The following is a 26,683-nucleotide window of genomic DNA, read 5'->3' as shown; positions in this document are numbered from 1 at the left end:
GGCCACACCCATCTCATGCCTCTAAGGCTCCATCAAAAACAGACAGTCCACTTAATCCAGAGTCATAGTATAACAAGAAAAAGCACCACAGTGAAGAAACCAAATATCTCCAATATGCCAAACAACAAACGCAAAAACCAAGGTAATAAGAACAAGGAAGACACTATGACGCCCCCCAAATGAAAAAGACACCCCAATTCAAGATTATGAAGATGATGAGATAGAAGAAATGCAAGAAGCAGATCTCATTTATTTCATTATCCATTTTAGTATTTTCTCTTTGTTTTGTTCTAGCACTATTGGTTGAACTCTGTGATTAACACACAATTATTCTTAGGTGTTTAAATTTTAACTGAAAAATGATCCCTGTTAAATATGAGTGGGAATAAGAGAGGGAGGAGATGTACAATTTGGGACATGCTCAATCGGACTTGCCCCAAATGGTGGAGTTAGAATCATGCCAGGGGATCCCAATACAATCCCATCAAGGTGGCATGTACCAATGCCATCTCACTAGTCCAAGTGATCAATTTCAGTTCACAATTGATCACACTGATAGGTCTAAGAGTCAAAGGGATCACACAAACAAGTCTAGTGTCTGCTAATACTAGCTGATAGAATCAAAAAGGGAGAGAACAATCCATCATGGGAAGTGGGATACACAGTAAACTCATAGAATGGCAGATGCCCTAAATAGCACTCTTCAGAATCAGCCCTTAAGGCATTCGGATATGGCTGAAGAGCCCATGAGAGTATTTTAGGCATGGAAAGCCAAGACACCCTGGGAAAAAAATAAAGGAAGACCTAAATGGAAGATCTCTGTGAGTGAGATCCCAGTGGAAAGAATGGGGCCATCAAAGAAGGAGGTACCTTTCTCTGAAGGGAGGAGAGAACTTCCACTTTGACTATGACCCTGTCAGAATAAGATCGAAGTCGGTGAACTCAAAAGGCTTCCATAGCCTTGGCAACTCATGACAAGAGCCTAGGGTGATTACTGATGCCATAAACAAGAGTGTCAATTTGTTAAGTCAACAACAGGAGTCACTGTGTACTTACTTCTCATGTAGGATCTTTGTCCTTAGTGTGCTGTACATTGAGATTTAATGCTATAACTAGTACTCAAACAGTATTTTTCACTTTATGTTTCTGTGTGGGAGCAAACTGTTGAAATCTTTACTTAATGTATGCTCTACTGATCTTTCTGTATATAAAGAGAATAGAAAATGAATCTTGATGTTTGATGCCATAAACAAGAGTGTCAAATTGTTAAGTCAACAACAGGAGTCACTGTGTACTTACTTCTCATGTGGGATCTGTCCTTAGTGTGTTGTCCAATGTGAAGTAATGCTATAACTAGTATGGAAACAGTATTTTACACTTTATGTTCTGTGTGGGTGCAAACTGATGAAATCTTTACTTAATATATACTGAATTGATCTTCTGTATATAAAGATAATTGAAAATGAATCTTAATGTGAATGGAATGGGAGAGGGAGCAGGAGATGGGAGGGGTGTGAGTGGGAGGGAAATTGTGGCGGTGGGGGGAAGCCATTGTAATCCATGAACTGTACTTTGAAAATTTATATTTACTAAATAAAAAATTTAAAAAAAAGAAAAAAAAGAAAATGTCAAAATGTCACCTCAGTGTACATTGGATAAGGAGGAGGAGATATAGACTTGAAGGCTGTAGAATGTCATCCTGTGTAGTGGATACCTGAGTTATGGTTGGCTCTAGCTTTGAAGGTTCAGCTGTGGCACTGGGTGACAATGGATGCAGAGTTTGATCTTGACTTGGTTTTGGAACTACATTCTCATAATAAACTGGAGGATGACAGACCACTTCATTATGTGGCCCTGGAGGCTGCCCTGAAGTCTCCTGCATGGTTGGGAGTGGTTCACCCTTCACAACGGATTCTGGAGTTAGGGTAAGTTCTACATCAAAAGGTTGAACTGTGACTTCTGTCAGGGTTGGATGCTGAGCCTGAACCTGGTGTGGTTGTGAAAGTACCTCCTCATGGAGCACGGGAGGTACTTTAGTCTTCTTCAGGGCTGTAGAATGTTCAGCCTTCCTGGTACACTTTGCATTTATGGTAAGCACTGTGTCTAAAGGCTGAACTGTGATGTGAGGCAATGTTGGATATTGAGCTTGATTATGACCCAGTGTTGGAACTGTCACCTCTTGATGTATTGGAGATTGGGTTACACCCTCCGTGGGAGGGTGACTGGAGGTCTCCTGCATGTCTGTAGAGGGTTCAGTCACCATACTGCTGGTTTCTGGAGTTATGGTAAGTCCCAGGTCCAGATGTTGAGTTGTGACTGGAGTCAGGTTTGGAGACGGAGTTGTAGTCTTGCTCAGGTCTGCAGGATGCTCAGCCTCTGTAGTAGGTTCTGTAGTAATGGTAAGTGCCAGGTCTAAAGGTTGATTTGTGACACTGGGTGATAGTGGAGGTTGATTTTGATCCTCATGATGCACTGGTGGCTGAGCTACAGTTTCGTTAGTTGGAGTCTCCTGAACATTTGTGGCAAGTTCAGCCTCTGTAATGGGCTGTGGAGTTATTGTAAGTGCCAGATCAAAAGGTTGAAACGTGATGCGGGGTGATTTTGGAAACTGATCTTGATCCTGAGCTGGTGTTGGAACTGTCACCCCCTGATATCCTGGGGGTTGAGCTATACCCCCCCTTAGATGGCCCTGGAAGCTGAACTGGGGCCTCCTGCATGATTGAAGAAAGTCCGCCTTCCATTCCAGGTTGTGTAGTTATGGTGAGTTCCACATCCAAAGGTTGACCTGTGACTTTGGTCAGGTTTGGTTGCTGAGTTTGAAGCTCCTGCTGGGTTACAGATGATTGAGTGTTAGGGAAGTCTTGTGGCTTGGCTGGGGCTACATTTTGTACTGGAGCTTGTTCTGCATTCTTGAGGGGCTCTGGAGGCTCAGCTTGAGAAAGTTCCATCTTTTCAGGCAGTGCCGGAGGCTTGGCAAGAGGAGGCTCAAGCTGGGTTGGAGAAAATTCAACTCACTCGGTGGGAACTGTAGGCTGGGCAGGTCCTTCCTGCTGACTCCAGTAAGGATAAACTTCTGGAGTGAGCTTTAGGGTTCTGATAAGGTCAATATCCACATGTTTTGGTTTGGTTTTAGACAACCTTAAATGCTGAGTTCTAAGTATTTCTTCCGGAATAAGAGGTGAAAATAATGTCATATTCATTGGGATAGCATCACTCATCTCTGGGAAGATTACTGAAGGCTGGTTTGTGTTTCCCTGTTGGAGTGGTAATTGGTAAGCACTTATGGGGCACTCTAGAGGTGGAACGGAAATCCCCTGCTGGCTTGGTGAAGGTTCCTTCAGTTCTTCAGGCTGAGCTGGGACCCCTGGAACTGGGGAGTGCTCATCCTCTTCCGGGGGCTTTGGCTGCTGAGCTGTGTCTGCCTCCTGGTCTTTCAAAGGCTCATACTCCGTAGGGAACACTGAGGCGTGAGCTTGGGCTTCCTGATGGATTGGAGAAGGTCCAGCCTCCACGGGGGTCTGTACATAATGGGTTCTCTGGCTCAATAGTCAGCTGCTTGCTGGTGTTGTTCTTCCAGGCTTGCAATATCTTCATGAATGCCCCCTTTGGGTTCCCTATAGATGCTTCTTCAACTGTCAAAAAAAGAAGAGACTGCTTTTTGGCACAGAAGACTGATGGGACAGTTTTATGTCAGTCCACAGCCCTACACTCTGATCAATTAAATTAGGAGTCAAATCTAATATTTGGGGTACCATTGAGACTTTAAATTTAAAAAAGAATTTTTTGACGGGCAGAGTGGACAGTGAGAGAGAGAGAAACAGAGAGAAAGGTCTTCCTTTTGCCGTTGGTTCACCCTCCAGTGGCCGCCACGGCTGGCGTGCTGTGGCCTGCGCACCGCGCTGATCCAAAGGCAGGAGCCAGGTGCTTCTCTTGGTCTCCCATGGGGTGCAGGGCCTAAGCACTTGGGCCATCCTCCACTGCCTTCCCTGGCCACAGCAGACAGCTGGCCTGGAAGAGGGGCAACCGGGAAAGAATCCAGCTCCCCGACCGGGACTAGAACCAAGTGGGCCAGTGCCGCTAGGTGGAGGATTAGCCTACTGAGCTGTGCCGGCCATCATTGAGACTTTAGAGAGAAAAGTAAAACCAAACTCAAACCTTATGAAATGGCAACAACAAAGGAGAAAAAGGTATTTTTGAGAGGGGGCGTTCAGAAGAGTTCACAGTGTTAAAAAAGCAGTAACTATGATCAGTATTATTTCATTGGTTTCCAATGACCAACCACTCCAGGCTTAGAATAAGGCTGGAGGACAAATGGCCCCACCCAGCTGCCCCTTCTGTGGCTCTGCCCCTGCTTCTCAGCCACATCATTCCACAGTCCTGCCTCATGCTGAGGGAGCACAGGCTTCCTCCCCCCCTCCCTCCCTGTGGCCCTGTGTTCTTGCTGCCATCACAGGTGTCCATGGCAAAAGATAGGCATGTAAGGGGAGTGAGGGCAGAGGTGGTCAAGCCAAGGGGCCTTGCTCCTCACCTCAATGTGTTCTTTCCCACCCTTGTAAAGGGAGATTAACAATGCTTGTCCTTCTCACCTCTTGAGATGAAGGGAATAATAAAATTGGTAGGAAACTGGTCAGAAAGGTGAGCAACATTGTGTAGATGGGTATACAGTTATCACTGTGCTAATGCCTCAGATCCCTGACTGAGATCCGAATTCAAGCTGTCTAAGGAAGAAAGTGGTCACATTTTGGAAGTCATGACATCAGTGGTAATAACCCTCATCTACAGAAAGATACTTAAAAGTACCCGAGTGTTCTGTGGATAGAAAAGCATGAGACTCAGAGCAGGTTCAGAATTGGACAGTCTACAGGAATGGAGGAGCCTTCCGACTGCATCAGAGGAGCCAGGCAGCCATTTCTGGTTGTGGGACCAGAAACTCCCAGGCTCCCAATAAGACAGCATCACTTGTACTCTTTTCTACAAGTGCAAAAACAAACAACCGCAGTGAGCAGTGTAGACCTGTTCTATAAGACAGAGGGCCCTTGAGGCCCAACACATAGAAAACCAGTTTATAGACTGTGTGCAAATGAGTTATCATTGGAAAGCAAAGCACCCAAGAGCACAGAACACCACGTGTGTGGTTCCCAACATTACTTCCTTCCCCTTCCATCTCTTTTTCATGATCCTTTGTGCATATGTAAGTTACATTATTAAATTACATAGTGGTAATTGGGAACCTGACTTTTAGCAAGGGAGCAGTTTAGCAATTTAGGGAGTTGAAATCTGAATGGATGAATAAAAATATAGCAGTTAATCACATTGTTACTTTAAACTTGTCCCTAAAATTTTAAAGTAAGAAATTTAAAACAAATAAAAATTAAAAAAAAAGATCATCAGGTAGTTCCGACTCACGCCAATGTGTCGTATTTGCCAGGCTTGATGGTCATGCAGACACTCTTGATAGTATGTTTAAATTGGCAGAGGCAGCAGGCCATATGGCTAGGTAAGATCCTATGAATAGAAACAAAGAACTAAGTTACCTGTAAAGGGGTTCCTTGGGTGGGTCAAACAGGTGAGCCAAGGTGCCAGCAAAGGCGTTCTTGAGGTGTGCGGCCAGGACATCTGGGTAGGTGCCTGGTGGCCAATTGTTGCTCTTGAATATGAGACTAGAGGAAGGAGGGAGAGGTGCCCAGAGAAGGAGTAGGCATGGAAGTGGGTGTGGTGTGCCAGCACCTGGAAGGGAGCAGAAGACCCCAGGTAATCAAAGCCGCCAGGGTCTGCCATGGGTGTGAGCGAGTCAGGCGATTCAGGTGGGACATTCAAGGAGTGGGAAGACCAGGGCTCAGAGAGCCAAGGGATCTTAACTGGGAGCCCCTGGTCTTCCCATGTGGGGTCTCCTAAGTGATGGGAAAGTGCAGGTCTCCTGTCCTCACCTTACTCGACTCCTGCTCTTTCTGTCCACTCGGGGCTTCTGTACTCTCATTGATATAGGTCTCAGTCCTCCACTGCTCTGTGTCCCATTCTTTCTTGGCTATCTTTTCTTCCTGCTGCTCACTGAGGAGCTTCATCAGGATGCCTGTTTTGGAGATGAGCTTGGCACAGGGCAGTTGTGCCTGGGCCTCAGAGCAGTCCATTTTCAGAGTGCGGATGACGTGAGAAATGAGCTTTTTCATGTCCGTGTTGGGGATGAGGGACCATAGCTGCTGATTCAGCTGAATTTCAAACTGTTCTCCCTGGGACAGCATCACGGGGTAGGTGAAGCCTGCGGGCATGGTGGGGGCTTCAGTGCCCTCGCTGGGGTATTCCCACTGTGTTTCCTTGGTTTGGTCCACAGTTGGCATTACGTTGAACTCGGTCCCAGCAGAATCTGTAGCTGAAGGATCTATGTGCATTTTGTCGCCAGGGAGCGTTTCTTCATGCACAGTGGTGTTTTCTGTCAAAATATTTTCTTCGAAAACACGCCCTCTGGAATGGTTTTCCTCCCGTGTCTTCTATAGAAGGTTCTGAAAGTGCCAATTCTCTCAGAGGAGGACTCCCCTGAGAATGCAGGCCTCCGGGGGATGAGAAAGCCTCTCCGGATGGGGAGTTTATGAGACTCCGCAGTGCAGGGAACGGAGGCCTCTTCCCAGCCATCAGCCTGTTGAGGGAATTTTTCCTTCTGAACTTCTGACTCAGTTTGGCCTTGGGGGTTCGGAGGACCAGGTGAGAGAGAGCGAGTTTTATGAAAGCGGTAATTCTGTCTGGAATGCGAGATTGGTTTCCCTGCCGCCTTATTTTTGGCTCTAGCATTGGCATCTTCTAAGACAAAAATGGTGTAGGTTAAGTCTTCCTTTGTTGTTGATCTCAGAGAGAGATTTTGCAGGGGAGGTAGAAGGCCTGCCCAGGATGTGTTTCTTCAGGAAAGAGGAGGCTGCAGCCTCACGTTCCTTTGTGAGCAAGGGCTCCGTGTGCAAGGAGTTTCCGGCCACCTGCCTGGGCCTCTGAGCCACTTGAAGCTCCTTCAGCTCCCTGGAGCCTGCTCTCCCAAGCCTTCTTCCCCCAATGCTCTCCGCAAAGGGCCAGGTGCCCTGTCTCCTCCCGAGGCTCTTCCTCATCTGGAGGTGCCTTTCCCGTAAGCCCTTTGGCCCCTTGGTGACTTTTTTCACTCTCTGCAGCCTGTACCCCACACTTGGCATGGTTGCCAGGCTGTTCTTCTGTGATGGGGCAGTTTCTGATTTCTTTAGGAGGATTTGAGGGTTAAATTGAGGACCTAACAGGATAGGCTGCATAAGTGTGGCTTTTTCTTCCTTTTTAACCTCATCGATTTTTTTCTTGAATTACTTCATCTAACAAATTCTCCAGAAAATAGAGCTTTCTCAACTTATTTCTGTAAGGATGAGAGGGCCTCCTTATGTGGGTTTTCACATAGCTCAGGGACTTCTCTCTATCTTGCACATTTGAAAAAAGCAGTGTAATGAATGGTAATAATGTTGATTCTACATTTTGTAGATTTTCCTCTGAGAAATAAGGCAATAATAAGTGCACTAATAATGTCACTTTCATCGTTGAGGTCCCGCTGTTCACTCATGCGGCCTGGGAAGTCCACGCTGTTTCTCTTTGATACTGAGTTCTCTGGCTCAATAGTCAGCTGCTTGCTGGTGTTGTTCTTCCAGGCTTGCAATATCTTCATGAATGCCCCCTTTGGGTTCCCTATAGATGCTTCTTCAACTGTCAAAAAAAGAAGAGACTGCTTTTTGGCACAGAAGACTGATGGGACAGTTTTATGTCAGTCCACAGCCCTACACTCTGATCAATTAAATTAGGAGTCAAATCTAATATTTGGGGTACCATTGAGACTTTAAATTTAAAAAAGAATTTTTTGACTGGCAGAGTGGACAGTGAGAGAGAGAGAAACAGAGAGAAAGGTCTTCCTTTTGCCGTTGGTTCACCCTCCAGTGGCCGCCACGGCTGGCGTGCTGTGGCCTGCGCACCGCGCTGATCCAAAGGCAGGAGCCAGGTGCTTCTCTTGGTCTCCCATGGGGTGCAGGGCCTAAGCACTTGGGCCATCCTCCACTGCCTTCCCTGGCCACAGCAGACAGCTGGCCTGGAAGAGGGGCAACTGGGAAAGAATCCAGCTCCCCGACCGGGACTAGAACCAAGTGGGCCAGTGCCGCTAGGTGGAGGATTAGCCTACTGAGCCGTGCCGGCCATCATTGAGACTTTAGAGAGAAAAGTAAAACCAAACTCAAACCTTATGAAATGGCAACAACAAAGGAGAAAAAGGTATTTTTGAGAGGGGGCGTTCAGAAGAGTTCACAGTGTTAAAAAAGCAGTAACTATGATCAGTATTATTTCATTGGTTTCCAATGACCAACCACTCCAGGCTTAGAATAAGGCTGGAGGACAAATGGCCCCACCCAGCTGCCCCTTCTGTGGCTCTGCCCCTGCTTCTCAGCCACATCATTCCACAGTCCTGCCTCATGCTGAGGGAGCACAGGCTTCCTCCCCCCCTCCCTCCCTGTGGCCCTGTGTTCTTGCTGCCATCACAGGTGTCCATGGCAAAAGATAGGCATGTAAGGGGAGTGAGGGCAGAGGTGGTCAAGCCAAGGGGCCTTGCTCCTCACCTCAATGTGTTCTTTCCCACCCTTGTAAAGGGAGATTAACAATGCTTGTCCTTCTCACCTCTTGAGACGAAGGGAATAATAAAATTGGTAGGAAACTGGTCAGAAAGGTGAGCAACATTGTGTAGATGGGTATACAGTTATCACTGTGCTAATGCCTCAGATCCCTGACTGAGATCCGAATTCAAGCTGTCTAAGGAAGAAAGTGGTCACATTTTGGAAGTCATGACATCAGTGGTAATAACCCTCATCTACAGAAAGATACTTAAAAGTACCCGAGTGTTCTGTGGATAGAAAAGCGTGAGACTCAGAGCAGGTTCAGAATTGGACAGTCTACAGGAATGGAGGAGCCTTCCGACTGCATCAGAGGAGCCAGGCAGCCATTTCTGGTTGTGGGACCAGAAACTCCCAGGCTCCCAATAAGACAGCATCACTTGTACTCTTTTCTACAAGTGCAAAAACAAACAACCGCAGTGAGCAGTGTAGACCTGTTCTATAAGACAGAGGGCCCTTGAGGCCCAACACATAGAAAACCAGTTTATAGACTGTGTGCAAATGAGTTATCATTGGAAAGCAAAGCACCCAAGAGCACAGAACACCACGTGTGTGGTTCCCAACATTACTTCCTTCCCCTTCCATCTCTTTTTCATGATCCTTTGTGCATATGTAAGTTACATTATTAAATTACATAGTGGTAATTGGGAACCTGACTTTTAGCAAGGGAGCAGTTTAGCAATTTAGGGAGTTGAAATCTGAATGGATGAATAAAAATATAGCAGTTAATCACATTGTTACTTTAAACTTGTCCCTAAAATTTTAAAGTAAGAAATTTAAAACAAATAAAAATTAAAAAAAAAGATCATCAGGTAGTTCCGACTCACGCCAATGTGTCGTATTTGCCAGGCTTGATGGTCATGCAGACACTCTTGATAGTATGTTTAAATTGGCAGAGGCAGCAGGCCATATGGCTAGGTAAGATCCTATGAATAGAAACAAAGAACTAAGTTACCTGTAAAGGGGTTCCTTGGGTGGGTCAAACAGGTGAGCCAAGGTGCCAGCAAAGGCGTTCTTGAGGTGTGCGGCCAGGACATCTGGGTAGGTGCCTGGTGGCCAATTGTTGCTCTTGAATATGAGACTAGAGGAAGGAGGGAGAGGTGCCCAGAGAAGGAGTAGGCATGGAAGTGGGTGTGGTGTGCCAGCACCTGGAAGGGAGCAGAAGACCCCAGGTAATCAAAGCCGCCAGGGTCTGCCATGGGTGTGAGCGAGTCAGGCGATTCAGGTGGGACATTCAAGGAGTGGGAAGACCAGGGCTCAGAGAGCCAAGGGATCTTAACTGGGAGCCCCTGGTCTTCCCATGTGGGGTCTCCTAAGTGATGGGAAAGTGCAGGTCTCCTGTCCTCACCTTACTCGACTCCTGCTCTTTCTGTCCACTCGGGGCTTCTGTACTCTCATTGATATAGGTCTCAGTCCTCCACTGCTCTGTGTCCCATTCTTTCTTGGCTATCTTTTCTTCCTGCTGCTCACTGAGGAGCTTCATCAGGATGCCTGTTTTGGAGATGAGCTTGGCACAGGGCAGTTGTGCCTGGGCCTCAGAGCAGTCCATTTTCAGAGTGCGGATGACGTGAGAAATGAGCTTTTTCATGTCCGTGTTGGGGATGAGGGACCATAGCTGCTGATTCAGCTGAATTTCAAACTGTTCTCCCTGGGACAGCATCACGGGGTAGGTGAAGCCTGCGGGCATGGTGGGGGCTTCAGTGCCCTCGCTGGGGTATTCCCACTGTGTTTCCTTGGTTTGGTCCACAGTTGGCATTACGTTGAACTCGGTCCCAGCAGAATCTGTAGCTGAAGGATCTATGTGCATTTTGTCGCCAGGGAGCGTTTCTTCATGCACAGTGGTGTTTTCTGTCAAAATATTTTCTTCGAAAACACGCCCTCTGGAATGGTTTTCCTCCCGTGTCTTCTATAGAAGGTTCTGAAAGTGCCAATTCTCTCAGAGGAGGACTCCCCTGAGAATGCAGGCCTCCGGGGGATGAGAAAGCCTCTCCGGATGGGGAGTTTATGAGACTCCGCAGTGCAGGGAACGGAGGCCTCTTCCCAGCCATCAGCCTGTTGAGGGAATTTTTCCTTCTGAACTTCTGACTCAGTTTGGCCTTGGGGGTTCGGAGGACCAGGTGAGAGAGAGCGAGTTTTATGAAAGCGGTAATTCTGTCTGGAATGCGAGATTGGTTTCCCTGCCGCCTTATTTTTGGCTCTAGCATTGGCATCTTCTAAGACAAAAATGGTGTAGGTTAAGTCTTCCTTTGTTGTTGATCTCAGAGAGAGATTTTGCAGGGGAGGTAGAAGGCCTGCCCAGGATGTGTTTCTTCAGGAAAGAGGAGGCTGCAGCCTCACGTTCCTTTGTGAGCAAGGGCTCCGTGTGCAAGGAGTTTCCGGCCACCTGCCTGGGCCTCTGAGCCACTTGAAGCTCCTTCAGCTCCCTGGAGCCTGCTCTCCCAAGCCTTCTTCCCCCAATGCTCTCCGCAAAGGGCCAGGTGCCCTGTCTCCTCCCGAGGCTCTTCCTCATCTGGAGGTGCCTTTCCCGTAAGCCCTTTGGCCCCTTGGTGACTTTTTTCACTCTCTGCAGCCTGTACCCCACACTTGGCATGGTTGCCAGGCTGTTCTTCTGTGATGGGGCAGTTTCTGATTTCTTTAGGAGGATTTGAGGGTTAAATTGAGGACCTAACAGGATAGGCTGCATAAGTGTGGCTTTTTCTTCCTTTTTAACCTCATCGATTTTTTTCTTGAATTACTTCATCTAACAAATTCTCCAGAAAATAGAGCTTTCTCAACTTATTTCTGTAAGGATGAGAGGGCCTCCTTATGTGGGTTTTCACATAGCTCAGGGACTTCTCTCTATCTTGCACATTTGAAAAAAGCAGTGTAATGAATGGTAATAATGTTGATTCTACATTTTGTAGATTTTCCTCTGAGAAATAAGGCAATAATAAGTGCACTAATAATGTCACTTTCATCGTTGAGGTCCCGCTGTTCACTCATGCGGCCTGGGAAGTCCACGCTGTTTCTCTTTGATACTGAGTTCTCTGGCTCAATAGTCAGCTGCTTGCTGGTGTTGTTCTTCCAGGCTTGCAATATCTTCATGAATGCCCCCTTTGGGTTCCCTATAGATGCTTCTTCAACTGTCAAAAAAAGAAGAGACTGCTTTTTGGCACAGAAGACTGATGGGACAGTTTTATGTCAGTCCACAGCCCTACACTCTGATCAATTAAATTAGGAGTCAAATCTAATATTTGGGGTACCATTGAGACTTTAAATTTAAAAAAGAATTTTTTGACGGGCAGAGTGGACAGTGAGAGAGAGAGAAACAGAGAGAAAGGTCTTCCTTTTGCCGTTGGTTCACCCTCCAGTGGCCGCCACGGCTGGCGTGCTGTGGCCTGCGCACCGCGCTGATCCAAAGGCAGGAGCCAGGTGCTTCTCTTGGTCTCCCATGGGGTGCAGGGCCTAAGCACTTGGGCCATCCTCCACTGCCTTCCCTGGCCACAGCAGACAGCTGGCCTGGAAGAGGGGCAACCGGGAAAGAATCCAGCTCCCCGACCGGGACTAGAACCAAGTGGGCCAGTGCCGCTAGGTGGAGGATTAGCCTACTGAGCCGTGCCGGCCATCATTGAGACTTTAGAGAGAAAAGTAAAACCAAACTCAAACCTTATGAAATGGCAACAACAAAGGAGAAAAAGGTATTTTTGAGAGGGGGCGTTCAGAAGAGTTCACAGTGTTAAAAAAGCAGTAACTATGATCAGTATTATTTCATTGGTTTCCAATGACCAACCACTCCAGGCTTAGAATAAGGCTGGAGGACAAATGGCCCCACCCAGCTGCCCCTTCTGTGGCTCTGCCCCTGCTTCTCAGCCACATCATTCCACAGTCCTGCCTCATGCTGAGGGAGCACAGGCTTCCTCCCCCCCTCCCTCCCTGTGGCCCTGTGTTCTTGCTGCCATCACAGGTGTCCATGGCAAAAGATAGGCATGTAAGGGGAGTGAGGGCAGAGGTGGTCAAGCCAAGGGGCCTTGCTCCTCACCTCAATGTGTTCTTTCCCACCCTTGTAAAGGGAGATTAACAATGCTTGTCCTTCTCACCTCTTGAGACGAAGGGAATAATAAAATTGGTAGGAAACTGGTCAGAAAGGTGAGCAACATTGTGTAGATGGGTATACAGTTATCACTGTGCTAATGCCTCAGATCCCTGACTGAGATCCGAATTCAAGCTGTCTAAGGAAGAAAGTGGTCACATTTTGGAAGTCATGACATCAGTGGTAATAACCCTCATCTACAGAAAGATACTTAAAAGTACCCGAGTGTTCTGTGGATAGAAAAGCATGAGACTCAGAGCAGGTTCAGAATTGGACAGTCTACAGGAATGGAGGAGCCTTCCGACTGCATCAGAGGAGCCAGGCAGCCATTTCTGGTTGTGGGACCAGAAACTCCCAGGCTCCCAATAAAACAGCATCACTTGTACTCTTTTCTACAAGTGCAAAAACAAACAACCGCAGTGAGCAGTGTAGACCTGTTCTATAAGACAGAGGGCCCTTGAGGCCCAACACATAGAAAACCAGTTTATAGACTGTGTGCAAATGAGTTATCATTGGAAAGCAAAGCACCCAAGAGCACAGAACACCACGTGTGTGGTTCCCAACATTACTTCCTTCCCCTTCCATCTCTTTTTCATGATCCTTTGTGCATATGTAAGTTACATTATTAAATTACATAGTGGTAATTGGGAACCTGACTTTTAGCAAGGGAGCAGTTTAGCAATTTAGGGAGTTGAAATCTGAATGGATGAATAAAAATATAGCAGTTAATCACATTGTTACTTTAAACTTGTCCCTAAAATTTTAAAGTAAGAAATTTAAAACAAATAAAAATTAAAAAAAAAGATCATCAGGTAGTTCCGACTCACGCCAATGTGTCGTATTTGCCAGGCTTGATGGTCATGCAGACACTCTTGATAGTATGTTTAAATTGGCAGAGGCAGCAGGCCATATGGCTAGGTAAGATCCTATGAATAGAAACAAAGAACTAAGTTACCTGTAAAGGGGTTCCTTGGGTGGGTCAAACAGGTGAGCCAAGGTGCCAGCAAAGGCGTTCTTGAGGTGTGCGGCCAGGACATCTGGGTAGGTGCCTGGTGGCCAATTGTTGCTCTTGAATATGAGACTAGAGGAAGGAGGGAGAGGTGCCCAGAGAAGGAGTAGGCATGGAAGTGGGTGTGGTGTGCCAGCACCTGGAAGGGAGCAGAAGACCCCAGGTAATCAAAGCCGCCAGGGTCTGCCATGGGTGTGAGCGAGTCAGGCGATTCAGGTGGGACATTCAAGGAGTGGGAAGACCAGGGCTCAGAGAGCCAAGGGATCTTAACTGGGAGCCCCTGGTCTTCCCATGTGGGGTCTCCTAAGTGATGGGAAAGTGCAGGTCTCCTGTCCTCACCTTACTCGACTCCTGCTCTTTCTGTCCACTCGGGGCTTCTGTACTCTCATTGATATAGGTCTCAGTCCTCCACTGCTCTGTGTCCCATTCTTTCTTGGCTATCTTTTCTTCCTGCTGCTCACTGAGGAGCTTCATCAGGATGCCTGTTTTGGAGATGAGCTTGGCACAGGGCAGTTGTGCCTGGGCCTCAGAGCAGTCCATTTTCAGAGTGCGGATGACGTGAGAAATGAGCTTTTTCATGTCCGTGTTGGGGATGAGGGACCATAGCTGCTGATTCAGCTGAATTTCAAACTGTTCTCCCTGGGACAGCATCACGGGGTAGGTGAAGCCTGCGGGCATGGTGGGGGCTTCAGTGCCCTCGCTGGGGTATTCCCACTGTGTTTCCTTGGTTTGGTCCACAGTTGGCATTACGTTGAACTCGGTCCCAGCAGAATCTGTAGCTGAAGGATCTATGTGCATTTTGTCGCCAGGGAGCGTTTCTTCATGCACAGTGGTGTTTTCTGTCAAAATATTTTCTTCGAAAACATGCCCTCTGGAATGGTTTTCCTCCCGTGTCTTCTATAGAAGGTTCTGAAAGTGCCAATTCTCTCAGAGGAGGACTCCCCTGAGAATGCAGGCCTCCGGGGGATGAGAAAGCCTCTCCGGATGGGGAGTTTATGAGACTCCGCAGTGCAGGGAACGGAGGCCTCTTCCCAGCCATCAGCCTGTTGAGGGAATTTTTCCTTCTGAACTTCTGACTCAGTTTGGCCTTGGGGGTTCGGAGGACCAGGTGAGAGAGAGCGAGTTTTATGAAAGCGGTAATTCTGTCTGGAATGCGAGATTGGTTTCCCTGCCGCCTTATTTTTGGCTCTAGCATTGGCATCTTCTAAGACAAAAATGGTGTAGGTTAAGTCTTCCTTTGTTGTTGATCTCAGAGAGAGATTTTGCAGGGGAGGTAGAAGGCCTGCCCAGGATGTGTTTCTTCAGGAAAGAGGAGGCTGCAGCCTCACGTTCCTTTGTGAGCAAGGGCTCCGTGTGCAAGGAGTTTCCGGCCACCTGCCTGGGCCTCTGAGCCACTTGAAGCTCCTTCAGCTCCCTGGAGCCTGCTCTCCCAAGCCTTCTTCCCCCAATGCTCTCCGCAAAGGGCCAGGTGCCCTGTCTCCTCCCGAGGCTCTTCCTCATCTGGAGGTGCCTTTCCCGTAAGCCCTTTGGCCCCTTGGTGACTTTTTTCACTCTCTGCAGCCTGTACCCCACACTTGGCATGGTTGCCAGGCTGTTCTTCTGTGATGGGGCAGTTTCTGATTTCTTTAGGAGGATTTGAGGGTTAAATTGAGGACCTAACAGGATAGGCTGCATAAGTGTGGCTTTTTCTTCCTTTTTAACCTCATCGATTTTTTTCTTGAATTACTTCATCTAACAAATTCTCCAGAAAATAGAGCTTTCTCAACTTATTTCTGTAAGGATGAGAGGGCCTCCTTATGTGGGTTTTCACATAGCTCAGGGACTTCTCTCTATCTTGCACATTTGAAAAAAGCAGTGTAATGAATGGTAATAATGTTGATTCTACATTTTGTAGATTTTCCTCTGAGAAATAAGGCAATAATAAGTGCACTAATAATGTCACTTTCATCGTTGAGGTCCCGCTGTTCACTCATGCGGCCTGGGAAGTCCACGCTGTTTCTCTTTGATACTGAGTTCTCTGGCTCAATAGTCAGCTGCTTGCTGGTGTTGTTCTTCCAGGCTTGCAATATCTTCATGAATGCCCCCTTTGGGTTCCCTATAGATGCTTCTTCAACTGTCAAAAAAAGAAGAGACTGCTTTTTGGCACAGAAGACTGATGGGACAGTTTTATGTCAGTCCACAGCCCTACACTCTGATCAATTAAATTAGGAGTCAAATCTAATATTTGGGGTACCATTGAGACTTTAAATTTAAAAAAGAATTTTTTGACGGGCAGAGTGGACAGTGAGAGAGAGAGAAACAGAGAGAAAGGTCTTCCTTTTGCCGTTGGTTCACCCTCCAGTGGCCGCCACGGCTGGCGTGCTGTGGCCTGCGCACCGCGCTGATCCAAAGGCAGGAGCCAGGTGCTTCTCTTGGTCTCCCATGGGGTGCAGGGCCTAAGCACTTGGGCCATCCTCCACTGCCTTCCCTGGCCACAGCAGACAGCTGGCCTGGAAGAGGGGCAACCGGGAAAGAATCCAGCTCCCCGACCGGGACTAGAACCAAGTGGGCCAGTGCCGCTAGGTGGAGGATTAGCCTACTGAGCCGTGCCGGCCATCATTGAGACTTTAGAGAGAAAAGTAAAACCAAACTCAAACCTTATGAAATGGCAACAACAAAGGAGAAAAAGGTATTTTTGAGAGGGGGCGTTCAGAAGAGTTCACAGTGTTAAAAAAGCAGTAACTATGATCAGTATTATTTCATTGGTTTCCAATGACCAACCACTCCAGGCTTAGAATAAGGCTGGAGGACAAATGGCCCCACCCAGCTGCCCCTTCTGTGGCTCTGCCCCTGCTTCTCAGCCACATCATTCCACAGTCCTGCCTCATGCTGAGGGAGCACAGGCTTCCTCCCCCCCTCCCTCCCTGTGGCCCTGTGTTCTTGCTGCCATCACAGGTGTCCATGGCAAAAGATAGGCATGTAAGGGGAGTGAGGGCAGAGGAGGTCAAGCCAAGGGGCCTTGCTCCTCACCTCAATGTGTTCTTTCCCACCCTTGTAAAGGGAGATTAACAATGCTTGTCCTTCTCACCTCTTGAGATGAAGGGAATAATAAAATTGGTAGGAAACTGGTCAGAAAGGTGAGCAACATTGTGTAGATGGGTATACAGTTATCACTGTGCTAATGCCTCAGATCCCTGACTGAGATCCGAATTCAAGCTGTCTAAGGAAGAAAGTGGTCACATTTTGGAAGTCATGACATCAGTGGTAATAACCCTCATCTACAGAAAGATACTTAAAAGTACCCGAGTGTTCTGTGGATAGAAAAGCATGAGACTCAGAGCAGGTTCAGAATTGGACAGTCTACAGGAATGGAGGAGCCTTCCGACTGCATCAGAGGAGCCAGGCAGCCATTTCTGGTTGTGGGACCAGAAACTCCCAGGCTCCCAATAAAACAGCATCACTTGTACTCTTTTCTACAAGTGCAAAAACAAACAACCGCAGTGAGCAGTGTAGACCTGTTCTATAAGACAGAGGGCCCTTGAGGCCCAACACATAGAAAACCAGTTTATAGACTGTGTGCAAATGAGTTATCATTGGAAAGCAAAGCACCCAAGAGCACAGAACACCACGTGTGTGGTTCCCAACATTACTTCCTTCCCCTTCCATCTCTTTTTCATGATCCTTTGTGCATATGTAAGTTACATTATTAAATTACATAGTGGTAATTGGGAACCTGACTTTTAGCAAGGGAGCAGTTTAGCAATTTAGGGAGTTGAAATCTGAATGGATGAATAAAAATATAGCAGTTAATCACATTGTTACTTTAAACTTGTCCCTAAAATTTTAAAGTAAGAAATTTAAAACAAATAAAAATTAAAAAAAAAGATCATCAGGTAGTTCCGACTCACGCCAATGTGTCGTATTTGCCAGGCTTGATGGTCATGCAGACACTCTTGATAGTATGTTTAAATTGGCAGAGGCAGCAGGCCATATGGCTAGGTAAGATCCTATGAATAGAAACAAAGAACTAAGTTACCTGTAAAGGGGTTCCTTGGGTGGGTCAAACAGGTGAGCCAAGGTGCCAGCAAAGGCGTTCTTGAGGTGTGCGGCCAGGACATCTGGGTAGGTGCCTGGTGGCCAATTGTTGCTCTTGAATATGAGACTAGAGGAAGGAGGGAGAGGTGCCCAGAGAAGGAGTAGGCATGGAAGTGGGTGTGGTGTGCCAGCACCTGGAAGGGAGCAGAAGACCCCAGGTAATCAAAGCCGCCAGGGTCTGCCATGGGTGTGAGCGAGTCAGGCGATTCAGGTGGGACATTCAAGGAGTGGGAAGACCAGGGCTCAGAGAGCCAAGGGATCTTAACTGGGAGCCCCTGGTCTTCCCATGTGGGGTCTCCTAAGTGATGGGAAAGTGCAGGTCTCCTGTCCTCACCTTACTCGACTCCTGCTCTTTCTGTCCACTCGGGGCTTCTGTACTCTCATTGATATAGGTCTCAGTCCTCCACTGCTCTGTGTCCCATTCTTTCTTGGCTATCTTTTCTTCCTGCTGCTCACTGAGGAGCTTCATCAGGATGCCTGTTTTGGAGATGAGCTTGGCACAGGGCAGTTGTGCCTGGGCCTCAGAGCAGTCCATTTTCAGAGTGCGGATGACGTGAGAAATGAGCTTTTTCATGTCCGTGTTGGGGATGAGGGACCATAGCTGCTGATTCAGCTGAATTTCAAACTGTTCTCCCTGGGACAGCATCACGGGGTAGGTGAAGCCTGCGGGCATGGTGGGGGCTTCAGTGCCCTCGCTGGGGTATTCCCACTGTGTTTCCTTGGTTTGGTCCACAGTTGGCATTACGTTGAACTCGGTCCCAGCAGAATCTGTAGCTGAAGGATCTATGTGCATTTTGTCGCCAGGGAGCGTTTCTTCATGCACAGTGGTGTTTTCTGTCAAAATATTTTCTTCGAAAACACGCCCTCTGGAATGGTTTTCCTCCCGTGTCTTCTATAGAAGGTTCTGAAAGTGCCAATTCTCTCAGAGGAGGACTCCCCTGAGAATGCAGGCCTCCGGGGGATGAGAAAGCCTCTCCGGATGGGGAGTTTATGAGACTCCGCAGTGCAGGGAACGGAGGCCTCTTCCCAGCCATCAGCCTGTTGAGGGAATTTTTCCTTCTGAACTTCTGACTCAGTTTGGCCTTGGGGGTTCGGAGGACCAGGTGAGAGAGAGCGAGTTTTATGAAAGCGGTAATTCTGTCTGGAATGCGAGATTGGTTTCCCTGCCGCCTTATTTTTGGCTCTAGCATTGGCATCTTCTAAGACAAAAATGGTGTAGGTTAAGTCTTCCTTTGTTGTTGATCTCAGAGAGAGATTTTGCAGGGGAGGTAGAAGGCCTGCCCAGGATGTGTTTCTTCAGGAAAGAGGAGGCTGCAGCCTCACGTTCCTTTGTGAGCAAGGGCTCCGTGTGCAAGGAGTTTCCGGCCACCTGCCTGGGCCTCTGAGCCACTTGAAGCTCCTTCAGCTCCCTGGAGCCTGCTCTCCCAAGCCTTCTTCCCCCAATGCTCTCCGCAAAGGGCCAGGTGCCCTGTCTCCTCCCGAGGCTCTTCCTCATCTGGAGGTGCCTTTCCCGTAAGCCCTTTGGCCCCTTGGTGACTTTTTTCACTCTCTGCAGCCTGTACCCCACACTTGGCATGGTTGCCAGGCTGTTCTTCTGTGATGGGGCAGTTTCTGATTTCTTTAGGAGGATTTGAGGGTTAAATTGAGGACCTAACAGGATAGGCTGCATAAGTGTGGCTTTTTCTTCCTTTTTAACCTCATCGATTTTTTTCTTGAATTACTTCATCTAACAAATTCTCCAGAAAATAGAGCTTTCTCAACTTATTTCTGTAAGGATGAGAGGGCCTCCTTATGTGGGTTTTCACATAGCTCAGGGACTTCTCTCTATCTTGCACATTTGAAAAAAGCAGTGTAATGAATGGTAATAATGTTGATTCTACATTTTGTAGATTTTCCTCTGAGAAATAAGGCAATAATAAGTGCACTAATAATGTCACTTTCATCGTTGAGGTCCCGCTGTTCACTCATGCGGCCTGGGAAGTCCACGCTGTTTCTCTTTGATACTGAGTTCTCTGGCTCAATAGTCAGCTGCTTGCTGGTGTTGTTCTTCCAGGCTTGCAATATCTTCATGAATGCCCCCTTTGGGTTCCCTATAGATGCTTCTTCAACTGTCAAAAAAAGAAGAGACTGCTTTTTGGCACAGAAGACTGATGGGACAGTTTTATGTCCCTACACTCTGATCAATTAAATTAGGAGTCAAATCTAATATTTGGGGTACCATTGAGACTTTAAATTTAAAAAAGAATTTTTTGACGGGCAGAGTGGACAGTGAGAGAGAGAGAAACAGAGAGAAAGGTCTTCCTTTTGCCGTTGGTTCACCCTCCAGTGGCCGCCACGGCTGGCGTGCTGTGGCCTGCGCACCGCGCTGATCCAAAGGCAGGAGCCAGGTGCTTCTCTTGGTCTCCCATGGGGTGCAGGGCCTAAGCACTTGGGCCATCCTCCACTGCCTTCCCTGGCCACAGCAGACAGCTGGCCTGGAAGAGGGGCAACCGGGAAAGAATCCAGCTCCCCGACCGGGACTAGAACCAAGTGGGCCAGTGCCGCTAGGTGGAGGATTAGCCTACTGAGCCGTGCCGGCCATCATTGAGACTTTAGAGAGAAAAGTAAAACCAAACTCAAACCTTATGAAATGGCAACAACAAAGGAGAAAAAGGTATTTTTGAGAGGGGGCGTTCAGAAGAGTTCACAGTGTTAAAAAAGCAGTAACTATGATCAGTATTATTTCATTGGTTTCCAATGACCAACCACTCCAGGCTTAGAATAAGGCTGGAGGACAAATGGCCCCACCCAGCTGCCCCTTCTGTGGCTCTGCCCCTGCTTCTCAGCCACATCATTCCACAGTCCTGCCTCATGCTGAGGGAGCACAGGCTTCCTCCCCCCCTCCCTCCCTGTGGCCCTGTGTTCTTGCTGCCATCACAGGTGTCCATGGCAAAAGATAGGCATGTAAGGGGAGTGAGGGCAGAGGAGGTCAAGCCAAGGGGCCTTGCTCCTCACCTCAATGTGTTCTTTCCCACCCTTGTAAAGGGAGATTAACAATGCTTGTCCTTCTCACCTCTTGAGATGAAGGGAATAATAAAATTGGTAGGAAACTGGTCAGAAAGGTGAGCAACATTGTGTAGATGGGTATACAGTTATCACTGTGCTAATGCCTCAGATCCCTGACTGAGATCCGAATTCAAGCTGTCTAAGGAAGAAAGTGGTCACATTTTGGAAGTCATGACATCAGTGGTAATAACCCTCATCTACAGAAAGATACTTAAAAGTACCCGAGTGTTCTGTGGATAGAAAAGCATGAGACTCAGAGCAGGTTCAGAATTGGACAGTCTACAGGAATGGAGGAGCCTTCCGACTGCATCAGAGGAGCCAGGCAGCCATTTCTGGTTGTGGGACCAGAAACTCCCAGGCTCCCAATAAAACAGCATCACTTGTACTCTTTTCTACAAGTGCAAAAACAAACAACCGCAGTGAGCAGTGTAGACCTGTTCTATAAGACAGAGGGCCCTTGAGGCCCAACACATAGAAAACCAGTTTATAGACTGTGTGCAAATGAGTTATCATTGGAAAGCAAAGCACCCAAGAGCACAGAACACCACGTGTGTGGTTCCCAACATTACTTCCTTCCCCTTCCATCTCTTTTTCATGATCCTTTGTGCATATGTAAGTTACATTATTAAATTACATAGTGGTAATTGGGAACCTGACTTTTAGCAAGGGAGCAGTTTAGCAATTTAGGGAGTTGAAATCTGAATGGATGAATAAAAATATAGCAGTTAATCACATTGTTACTTTAAACTTGTCCCTAAAATTTTAAAGTAAGAAATTTAAAACAAATAAAAATTAAAAAAAAAGATCATCAGGTAGTTCCGACTCACGCCAATGTGTCGTATTTGCCAGGCTTGATGGTCATGCAGACACTCTTGATAGTATGTTTAAATTGGCAGAGGCAGCAGGCCATATGGCTAGGTAAGATCCTATGAATAGAAACAAAGAACTAAGTTACCTGTAAAGGGGTTCCTTGGGTGGGTCAAACAGGTGAGCCAAGGTGCCAGCAAAGGCGTTCTTGAGGTGTGCGGCCAGGACATCTGGGTAGGTGCCTGGTGGCCAATTGTTGCTCTTGAATATGAGACTAGAGGAAGGAGGGAGAGGTGCCCAGAGAAGGAGTAGGCATGGAAGTGGGTGTGGTGTGCCAGCACCTGGAAGGGAGCAGAAGACCCCAGGTAATCAAAGCCGCCAGGGTCTGCCATGGGTGTGAGCGAGTCAGGCGATTCAGGTGGGACATTCAAGGAGTGGGAAGACCAGGGCTCAGAGAGCCAAGGGATCTTAACTGGGAGCCCCTGGTCTTCCCATGTGGGGTCTCCTAAGTGATGGGAAAGTGCAGGTCTCCTGTCCTCACCTTACTCGACTCCTGCTCTTTCTGTCCACTCGGGGCTTCTGTACTCTCATTGATATAGGTCTCAGTCCTCCACTGCTCTGTGTCCCATTCTTTCTTGGCTATCTTTTCTTCCTGCTGCTCACTGAGGAGCTTCATCAGGATGCCTGTTTTGGAGGTGAGCTTGGCACAGGGCAGTTGCACCTGGGCCTCAGAGCTTGGGCTTCCTGATGGATTGGAGAAGGCTCAGCCTCCTTGGGGTCTGTACATTTTCAGCTGTTTCCTCCTGTTGGGTCATAGAGGGTTTCTCATCCTGCATAACTTCTGGGGATTGAATTGCAATGGTTCAACCTCTTCAAGAGGCTTTGGAGGCAGAGCTGGGACTGAGGCCTGAGTTGTCGTGGCCTGATGGCTGACTGGAAATGTTTCCAGTTCTGCTGCAGGTTTTGGTGTTACGGTCAGCTGCAGGTCTGGAGGTTTAGTAGTCACATTGTGCAAGTCGTACTGCTGAACTTGATAGTGACCGGGAGATAAAATGGTCACTGTGTGAGGGCTTGGAGGCTGGGCTGGGACTTCTGTCTTCTTTCCAGAAGATTCAACCTCCTCAGAAGACTCAGAGGGCCACCTTGGTTGCTCCTGCTCACTGATATAAGGTTCTGTCTCCATAGGAGGGACTGGAGTCAGAGCTAGGGCCTCCAGCTGGCCTGGAGGAGCTTGAGTCTCCACCAGGGCCTCCGCATACTGAGCAATCTGCTGCTGTTCTCTGAGAGAAGGCTCTGTCTCCACAGGAGGGCCTGGAGGAGGCTGAGTCTCCACCAGAGCCTCCGTATACTGAGCTATCTGCTCCTGTTCACGGGGAGAAGGTTCTGCCTCCACGGAAGGGCGTGCAGTGTGAGCTCTGGGTGCCTGCTGGAATGGGGAAGGTTCTGTCTCTGCAGAAGGGACTGGAGTCTGCTCTGGGGGTTCCTGCTGGGCTGGAGAAGCTTCTGTCTCCAGGGAAGGGCCCAGAGTTTGATATGGGGTCTCCTGCTGGGCTGGAGAGGGTTTGTTCTCTACAGAATACTCAACATACTGAGTGGGCTGCTCCTGATCACTAATATAGGGTTCTGTCTCCACAGGAGGGCCTGGAGTCTGAGCAGAGCCCTCCTGCTGTGCTGGAGCAGCGTCCCGCTCCATGGTAGGCTCCGGAGTTATGGTCAGCGCCACATCTGCAGGCTTGATGGTCACGTTGGGCAGGTTATAACGGTGAACTTGATTCTGATCTGGAGACCAGTCTGTCCCCTTCTGAATCTGTGTTGTCTGAGCTATGATATTCTCTTCAGGAGAGTCTAGCACTTGAGCTTGGGGATCTTGCTGTACTGGAGATTTGACTTCCACAGGGAGTGCCAAAGGCTTCTCCGGGTCTTCCAGTTGGCTTCTAGAAGGTTCGATCTCGGGAGACTCAGAAGGCTGAGCAGGCTGCTCCTGATTGCTGGGGAATATTCAGTGGTCACAGGCAGGCCTGGAGGCTGAGCTGGGGCCCCCTGCTGGCCTACAGATGGGCTGACTTCCTCAGCATACTCTGAGGGCTGAGCTGCGGCATCGTTTTGGGTAGAGAAAGGTCCAGTCTCCTCAGGGAGATCTGAAGTCTGAGCTAGACCCTCTTGAGTCCAAGATTCCACTCTCCCAGGGAATTCCGGAGTCTGCAATGGGGCCTCTTGTTGGGCTGAGGGGAGTCCCACTCCCTCAGGATGCCCCAGAGGCTGAGCTGGAGCCTGCTCCGTGCTTGGAGTAGATTGAACTTCCTCACCTGCCCCTGAGGCTTCTGTCAGCTCCGTGTCTGCAGGTTTCAGTGTGACTCTGGGGAAGTTTGCTTGGAGAGCTACAATCTGAGGTGAGGATAGAGTGTTAGGATCATGATACACTGATGCCTGACCTACTACTTCTGCAGTAGCAAATGGATTCTGAGCGGGGGCCTCCTGCTGCAATGGAGATGCTTCTTCCTCGGGCTGCTGTAGGTCTGCACCTGGGCCCTCTTGCTGGGGTGAAGAAGGTTCATCTGGTTCAACGGGCTGTGGAGGCGGAGCTTGTTCTTCTTGCTGTGGGGAGGAGGATTGGATGGGCTCCTGAGTCTCTGGATTTTGAGTCTGGCCCTCCAGCAGGAATTGAGATGGTTCAGCCTGCTCAGAGGGCTGTGCAGTTTCCCCTGGGTTCTCCTGGGATTCTGTATGAAAACCACCAGGATAGACCCCATAGTCAGCCAGCAAAACTTGATTTTGACCCTGAAGCTTGTCTGCTTTGTCTGGAGTTCCAACACCAACCTTAGGAAGCCATCGACGCGGAGCTAGATCTTTCTTGGGAGTCAGGGGTGAAACAATCAACTTGTTTCCTTGTGAACTCTGACTGTCTAGAGGCAGAACGAGTGCTTCCAATGACTGGTGAGCATTTCCTTCCAGTCAAGGAGGCAGAGCCAGGGGCTGATCCTGATCCCCGTCTAGCACGGGAATCGCCTCTGGTAGCCTCTGTTGTCGAGTCAGCCTATTGAAATACTGGTACGGAACAGCAAGCTGTTCTGGCTCTGGGGGCAGTTCCAGAAAAGGAAGCAAACTCACAGTGGACTCTTGAGGCGAGGCCAGCATCTGGGAAAGAGCAGAAGACCGCAGGTCATCAGAGCTGCTGGGGTCTGCCATGGGTGTGAGCGCGTCAGGTGATTCAGGTGGGAAGTTCGAGGAGTGGGAAGACCAGGGCTCAGAGAGCCAAGGGAGGCTGGAGGTCAGCTGGACCAGGTCCTGGGTCCACTCCAGAGGCTGAGTCGCCTGGACCAGCAGCCACAGCAGTTGCCACTTGAAGAGGAGCCATGGGACCCACAGGCACAGATGGGTCATTGATGGGGTTTTCAGGATACAGTGACTCAGGCTGCTGGGGCACATGCAGTATGCCCTGAGCAGGAGCTGATGGATTATGGCAGCCCCTTGGAGCACGTGCCTTAGCAACTGTGCACCCCGCCCCACCCTTTATGACACCTGACCTTTATTTACACATTCTTTATTAGGCTCCGCCTCCAGGGCTCTTCAGCTTTGAGCCAGGGCAGCCTTTTTCTACAGCCACTGGGCCCCAGCCTCCGCTGCCCATGCAGAGGCGACAGCTGCCTCCCTGCCAGCCTCATCATCCCTCATCACAAGGCAGGATCTGGGTCACAGACCCAGGTGGTGAAGAACCAAAATTACTCCATTTTAAAACAATAAAAAAAGCAGCCTCCATTTCCCATAGCAGACCCAGGTCCTTGTAAAAGCAGGCATTCAGGCATTCCAGAGATATCAAACTTTACCAGGGACAGCTAGCTCGGTAGACCAAGGACAGCACAGTAGAGATTGCTAAACAAAGTAACTCCCTGCCCCCAAAGCTCCGGTGCTGTAAGCCCCCGCTGTAACTCCCTGAGCCCAAAGCTTCCATGCTGTATGAACTCTTTTTTCCTGCTGATGTAGCCCATTTTTCCTTTAAAAACTCTCCCAAACAAAGACTGGGGCCTCACTCCTTCCTCTGCTGCATGGGTTCATTGGATGGGGTCCCTGTTGTGGCTTGTACTCCCGAAGAAACCTTGCTCTTACAGTTTGGTGTGATCAACTCTCTGGGGGTCTCTGCGGGGATCTAATGATCTGGGCACAACATATTTGGGGGCTTGTCTGGGATTGTGATCCCCAAAAAGCCCCTCAGCTACTTCAACCCCGAAGGTTTGCTCCAGTTGACTGGGTGAGTTTTTTTGTTTGTTCGTTAAACAATGAATCTGAAGCATCGGCCGTTGTATCTGTATTCTGAATCTGTGGAGGGTCACTGCCCAAGTGGACACGCTTGCAGGGCACACCCTGCAGGAAACGGGAGATGTCCCGATTCCTCATCTGGTACCTGGGTAGGTCCAATCTGTATCTGGGGATGAAGAGAACAGGGACTGCTGCAGAGTTCTTGTCCCATCTGTAAGGTCTTTGGTCTCCTTCAGACTCCCGGAGGTTTGCCCTTGGAGCAGTCGAGATCTTCTGTAATATGACCATCTGAATCTGTCCGCAGAAATTCTATATGGGCCCTGTGTTTGTCTTTTTGTTAAGTGGTGTTTGTGTTATTTCTGTTGACAACTGACTTAACTGGACAGAACATGGGGTGACTCCACTGGATCTAACTCTTGCACAGTAAAAAAAAATGTAAAAAAAAGGTGGCTCATAATAATGTAGGTTAGGGGCTGGGTCGGTCGGGCTGGAGCGCAAAGTGGAGTTGGATGTGCGCCTTCCCCCGGCACCTGGGGAGCAGGCGGCGGGGACTCTGGATGAGAGCTGGGCCCTTCCCATGGATTGCTCCAGCTGCGATGGGAGTTGCGGCCGCCTTCGGGGAGCCTGGCAGGCTCTGCATGCGCGGTGCTCCCGGGGTCGGGGTGCGAGGAGGAGACCCCTCTCCTTTTCCCGCAGTGCCGCGCAGTGCGTGGCCCCTCCCCCCGCCGGGCCCACCCCTGCGGCCTCAGTTCCATGCAGTGGCTGGCCTTGGCTGGC

At 48.7% G+C, this 26,683-nt stretch overlaps 4 protein-coding genes and 1 long non-coding RNA gene across 22 annotated transcripts in view; 1 reads left to right on the top strand and 4 right to left on the bottom strand.

Moving 5' to 3' along the window:
• Window positions 1–26,683, top strand: part of LOC108175821 (uncharacterized) — a 265,995-nt gene that overhangs the window by 151,693 nt on the left and 87,619 nt on the right. The gene's annotated exons all lie outside the window — the stretch shown is intronic.
• Window positions 3,120–7,376, bottom strand: LOC138846254 (leucine-rich repeat-containing protein 37A3-like). 2 transcript variants are annotated; one of them, XR_011383717.1, is made up of 3 exons: window positions 5,928–7,376; window positions 5,407–5,505; window positions 3,120–3,632 (listed from the first exon to the last, which is right to left on the bottom strand). XR_011383717.1 is itself a non-coding variant. In XM_070061591.1 (2 exons), the coding sequence occupies exons 1-2, from the start codon at window positions 6,384–6,386 to the stop codon at window positions 5,494–5,496; spliced, it is 471 nt and encodes a 156-aa protein (XP_069917692.1). In that variant the 5' UTR covers window positions 6,387–7,374; the 3' UTR covers window positions 5,395–5,493. The 2 variants fall into 2 exon arrangements, 1 of the variants encoding a protein (XP_069917692.1); XM_070061591.1 differs by lacking the exon at window positions 3,120–3,632 and having other exon boundaries at window positions 5,395–5,505; window positions 5,928–7,374.
• LOC138846255 (leucine-rich repeat-containing protein 37A3-like) lies at window positions 9,460–11,437 on the bottom strand. Its single transcript, XM_070061592.1, has 2 exons — window positions 9,997–11,437; window positions 9,460–9,574 (listed from the first exon to the last, which is right to left on the bottom strand). The coding sequence occupies exons 1-2, from the start codon at window positions 10,453–10,455 to the stop codon at window positions 9,563–9,565; spliced, it is 471 nt and encodes a 156-aa protein (XP_069917693.1). The 5' UTR covers window positions 10,456–11,437; the 3' UTR covers window positions 9,460–9,562.
• LOC138846256 (leucine-rich repeat-containing protein 37A3-like) lies at window positions 13,533–14,586 on the bottom strand. Its single transcript, XM_070061594.1, has 2 exons — window positions 14,066–14,586; window positions 13,533–13,643 (listed from the first exon to the last, which is right to left on the bottom strand). Exons 1-2 carry the CDS (start codon window positions 14,522–14,524, stop codon window positions 13,632–13,634), a joined length of 471 nt encoding a protein of 156 aa, XP_069917695.1. The 5' UTR covers window positions 14,525–14,586; the 3' UTR covers window positions 13,533–13,631.
• Window positions 14,604–25,555, bottom strand: LOC127484334 (leucine-rich repeat-containing protein 37A3). 4 transcript variants are annotated; one of them, XR_011383719.1, is made up of 4 exons: window positions 21,673–22,187; window positions 18,135–19,908; window positions 17,614–17,934; window positions 14,604–15,839 (listed from the first exon to the last, which is right to left on the bottom strand). XR_011383719.1 is itself a non-coding variant. In XM_070061593.1 (3 exons), exons 2-3 carry the CDS (start codon window positions 18,591–18,593, stop codon window positions 17,701–17,703), a joined length of 471 nt encoding a protein of 156 aa, XP_069917694.1. In that variant the 5' UTR covers window positions 18,594–19,908; window positions 21,673–22,187; the 3' UTR covers window positions 17,598–17,700. The 4 variants fall into 4 exon arrangements, 1 of the variants encoding a protein (XP_069917694.1); XR_011383718.1 differs by having other exon boundaries at window positions 17,614–17,712; XR_011383720.1 differs by lacking the exon at window positions 14,604–15,839 and adding an exon at window positions 22,194–25,555 and having other exon boundaries at window positions 17,598–17,934; window positions 21,673–21,771.

The sequence above is a fragment of the Oryctolagus cuniculus genome, chromosome 17, assembly GCF_964237555.1.
Source record: "Oryctolagus cuniculus chromosome 17, mOryCun1.1, whole genome shotgun sequence".
NCBI lineage: Eukaryota > Metazoa > Chordata > Mammalia > Lagomorpha > Leporidae > Oryctolagus > Oryctolagus cuniculus.
This window is presented reverse-complemented; position numbering and strand designations above follow the sequence as displayed.